Source organism: Hyposmocoma kahamanoa, unplaced genomic scaffold, assembly GCF_003589595.1.
Source record: "Hyposmocoma kahamanoa isolate Upper Pololo Valley unplaced genomic scaffold, ASM358959v1 87, whole genome shotgun sequence".
Taxonomy (NCBI): domain Eukaryota; kingdom Metazoa; phylum Arthropoda; class Insecta; order Lepidoptera; family Cosmopterigidae; genus Hyposmocoma; species Hyposmocoma kahamanoa.
This window is the reverse complement of record NW_020654422.1, coordinates 4,944,313-4,949,079: the sequence shown is the minus strand read 5'-3', so window position 1 is coordinate 4,949,079 and position 4,767 is coordinate 4,944,313. Positions and strand designations below refer to the sequence as shown.

Here is a 4,767-nt window from a genome sequence, read left to right as displayed (position 1 = left end):
ATAATCTTCTTTCTACAAATCGTATATTAGTTGACTATCTAATGTTATCGTGCTTAGAAATTTCAAGGGAACTTGAAGAATTCAAAAATTAGTTATTTCAAAAATAATGAACAGGCCATCCATTTTAGTGACAAAAACAGTAGAGTACACGAAAGGAACCTCCCCGTACGATATCATATTCCTTTCTTGTACGTCTAGTGCATCCTGGGCAGCAATCAGCGAGTATCTTATGCCGATTGGCAAATTCTTTCACTACGATGGAAAGCATCACATTTTATGCTATCGATGATACAACAAGAAGTGACACAAAATCTTTAACTTTTTGCGTTAAGCTATAGACTATCAATTATTACTATAAAAATTTTAATAATTTAACGAATTGAAATAAAAAAGGTAATAATATCATTGTATGATTGGATGTATATACATCCTTCCATGGTTGGACATAGGTCTACTTTAATGCCTTATATCGCTTTCTCTCTGATGAACCATCTGGCGTCCGTCACTCATCTTTTGGATGGGTTTCCATGCAATTAAACATATTATGTTTTAACGATGTCAAATTGTACGTAAAGTTCAAATCAATTTGCGTGTCTTTCTGAACATTGTTCAAACAAATTAGCGTGGTTCCCTAGAACCATCATTTACCAAAGAACTGTTTCTTTTGTTTATTGTAAACCCCCAAAATGAGATTTCTAAACACGATACTTGCATAACTTATTTATTTAAATTACAATAAACTTGCGATATTGTCAGCGTTATGACTAATGTCATTCATACAAATTAGAATCTGACCATCACAAGCATGAAGTTTTCCACGTTTCATACTGTATCACACCTGCAACCTTGACAAGGTAACATAGAAAATATTCACATAATGTCGTGTCACATGAGCGGGTTGAATAATAATAATATAGATGTTTCTCAGTAACAGAAAGTCTGTGAATGATTTTCTGGTAAAAGTTAATATCTCCTTCGTTAGGACTTGAGTTCATTTTAATAATTTTAGATTAAAACATTAAAACATTCACTAGTCGTTAGTGAAAAAATTTGATATCCTTTTAATTAAATTCATATTTATGTTAGGAGAAGACAAACCCATGTGAAGTTTTCAAGTTTTTTCTACGCTATCTCGGCAAACGGAAGCACTTAAACACACTAGTACGTTTTCATAAGAATGTGTTCAGCCAGCGGAGCTCCAATACTCGGTATAACATTAGCATTCTTATCATTCTTGTCTTTCCTATGCAATGTACATTTCTTTTCTTTCAGCCCTATTTCCGATTTATTATGAGTAGTTTTAATCTGTGATGATATTGATATCCTTTTCTTGGTCCCACAAGATTTACAGCAACTATCACTTTTAACATTGTCTTTCGTTACACTTTTCACAAATTGTTCTGTTTTAATAGATTCTTTATTAGATTTTTTTTCTTCTTTACTTTTTACAGCTAGTTGTGAGTGATCGAAGCATCTTGTTGATTTCTGTGAACAAAATAATTAGAAAGCATAATTTTTATATATTTTTAAATATGTAGGTTAGCTTATCTTCTTCAAAATTCTTCATAACTTATTCAATACTCACTGTAGGATTAACAGCCTTCGAGTAAATCTGGATTCGTCCCTCTAACTCCATCTTAAGTCTCCAGTCTCGTAAATAGAGATGAGTGGCAGCAGCGCTTGGCCAACCACGTCGCCAAGTGTGCCATCTGTAATAACATTCTCGTAGAAATTGACAATAACTAAAGTAATATTGTCATGTTTAATAAGTAAGTAAAATATGAGTACATAAATACAATATCTTCAATTTTGCGGCATACTTTAATGATCACAATACGATGTACCTCTGATTAAAAACATAAAAAGATATAAAACAATAAAATAATATCGTAACTTTGCTTTTCCTGTGTTCCTTTACAATTTGATTAGGTTTTTATTTCTTAACTTTATAGTATGCTGTAAATGTAAAATTTCTATCTCCAATGTAGTGGAGATTGCTCTTTATTCCTAGGAAGTCGTTGTCATCAAAGTTTATAGGATGAAAGCAACAGATGCGCTTTATGTTTGAGCAATAATATTGCAAGCATTCGTTGTGACAACATTTTTGCAATTACGGATCTCTTGTTATGTGTCGATACTCTTATTGCTACAGACAATTCAGAACGAACTTCAATACTACATGATTTCACATAAGTTTTTCATTGCTATAATCAAATACAATTAAAGTCAAAGCCTGGTGGACAGTTCCAATTTCAAAGAACTTGTGTCGATAGGTACGTACGTAAAATAATCGGAGAAATATTGTGTTGCAACAACCACATTCTTCGCCTCTTTGCGCACTTAACGCCACTTACCTCGTTAGCAGTTGTAAAGTACGTGATCTTTGACCCAATGAGCGATACATTAACGCCAGTGATCTTAAGGCAATCAAGTCTGACCGTACGGGGCGCGCAACGGTTCGTGTTCTGAAACTCAGTCGTATTGCTTCTAGGTACAAATTAGATGCTGGACTGTGTAACCCTAAAAATAATAGAAACGTATTCTAATTAGCTTGTTTCATTTAATGTTCCATGTTGGTCCTGTACTATGGGACGAAAGGAAACTATTATTTAAAAACAAAGAAACAAAAAATTATTCATGACATTGCTTTTCGTAGAAGCATTAAATATAAAACCCTACAATAACATTACATTGCTGGAAGATTGTTACACGGATATTAATCCTTTATTCATTTAAGTTTCTTGTACTAACCTTTCTCTCTGAACCAGTTCCCATAAAGCACATAATGCTCCCAATTCAGCGGCTCTAGCTCCAAAAGTTTCCTTAAAAGTGGTTGCTTCTGACAGTCTGGAGTCAGGGTAAGAAGTTCCACCAGCGCTTGCACAAATCGTGGCTGCAGCCAAATGCATTTCTCCAGCATCGATATTGCTTGAGTTGCTCGACCACTTTTTCTGGCAAAAAAAGCCTTTAGTTAAAGTTAGTACTATGAAAATAGGACCTACTCATGTATTGTTTTCACGTGATTATAAATATTTTTCGACTCATCCGTAGAACAAAGATCTAAGTGCAAGACTATTTGTTCTCAGGACATAGCACATTTTGTTCGTTCTTCTTCGCTGTGGATGTCAGATCGACTTTTGTTGGATTTCATATTTCCGAAACGAAATAATATTCAAATATTCAAAACTCCTTTACATAGGCCTTAGTTTGAATACCGAAATTATTCTCGTAACGTACTTATTCTCTTTTCGCTATATAATCACATCGGACTCTGTTCTCCGGATGAGTCGTTTTTTTGTATTGATTCTTGTTTGTTTTACTTTTGAAAAACAAATAAGAAGAAAGAAAAAGAAAGAAGAAAAAAAGAGAAGCAAGCAAGAAGAAGCAAAGAAGTTCTTTTAATTAGTTCGCGGACGAAGCGCTCATTTTAAAAGCGATGTGCATAGATATATAGATAGATAAAACGTTTACAATATAGAAACACAGAAATCACAATTAAAGGAATAAAAACAAACAACAAGAAATTAAATAAACAAGATTGTGTGTGCTACAGCCAGTCAAATAGGTTGTAACTCAATGCGAAATTTGCCCAAAAGCTAAGCACTTATTATAAGCCACCACCTTAGAGGGCTCCGATGTGTTTGCAATATTCATTATTCTATACATACGTGTTGCTTAAATATTTTTTAGTATCTCCTGTCTTTGCAACATGAGAAATGACTCGAGATCGAAATTGTGGGAGTTAAATTTACCTAAAATTTCAGTAACGTAAATAATAATCTGGACATTCTCCTTCTACAAATTCCAGAACTTCTCGAAACTGATTATATTTGAATATGCGTATTATTTAATGAGATTTGCTACAAATAATTGTTTCAAAAAATAATATTATAATTGTGTTTATAGAGGTGTACCTGTCCAGTAAAAAACTTTACAAGAGCGCATTGCACGCACATTTCGCTGTAGAAAGAAGTAACTACGGTCTCTTTCACACAGAACGAAAATAAAACAAGACAAACAATAGAAACCATTGCCGTTGCCAAATATTGGCGGTTTCTATTGTTTGACAATGTGATTTCTTCTTTGAGAGAACAATTACGTTAGTAAGTCCGTATGTATTATATATTGTAATTATTATAATGAATCCATATATATAAATAAAACTGAATATGCCTGTATTAATTTTATTCGTGGCCTAAGTTCGTATGCGTTGTTACAATATGAATCCCGGAAATTTTTTTTGGTCATATCACGAAATGAGTATGTCCATACTAAGAAAACGTCCAAAATTTAGATAACTTAACTCAATTTACTATTAACTGCCTCCTTGGCGGAACGGTTATCATGCTGGACTGCCACGCAAGAGGTCTCGGGTTCTATTCCCGAGCCGGGAGAAATATTTGTATGGCCTACATTTATTTATCTCGTGAGTTTGGGTGTAATTTGTGGTTGTCTATGTTTGTGTCCACGGCACCCGCGACACAGGGTGTCCCTTATGTGTGTGTACGTTAAAAAAAGTCCGAGCACTGGAAATGACTAAAAATACTTACTTGTACAACTTGCCAAGATTATAATGCGCATTGACATGGTACTTATTGTACTTGATGGCTTGAAGAAAATGGTGTTCAGCGTTATCCATCCCGGAGACTAGAGTACCGATGTTGTTGTGGGCACTTGCGTATGTTGGCCATAATCTAGTGGTCAAAACGTCAACTTTAGTATTGGCAAGGGAGTACTTTTATTATTTTTGACTTTCGCTGTTATTAT

At 34.0% G+C, this 4,767-nt stretch overlaps 1 protein-coding gene across 1 annotated transcript in view; it reads right to left on the bottom strand.

Moving 5' to 3' along the window:
- Window positions 1-380: 380 nt before the first annotated feature.
- Window positions 381-4,767, bottom strand: part of LOC113235309 (transmembrane and TPR repeat-containing protein 1-like) — a 206,033-nt gene continuing 201,646 nt past the window's right edge. The window contains 5 exon segments of the mRNA XM_026470970.1: window positions 381-1,485; window positions 1,586-1,709; window positions 2,355-2,520; window positions 2,752-2,951; window positions 4,551-4,718. Of these exon segments, the coding sequence (XP_026326755.1) occupies window positions 1,159-1,485; window positions 1,586-1,709; window positions 2,355-2,520; window positions 2,752-2,951; window positions 4,551-4,718 (985 nt within the window). The 3' untranslated portion in view covers window positions 381-1,158.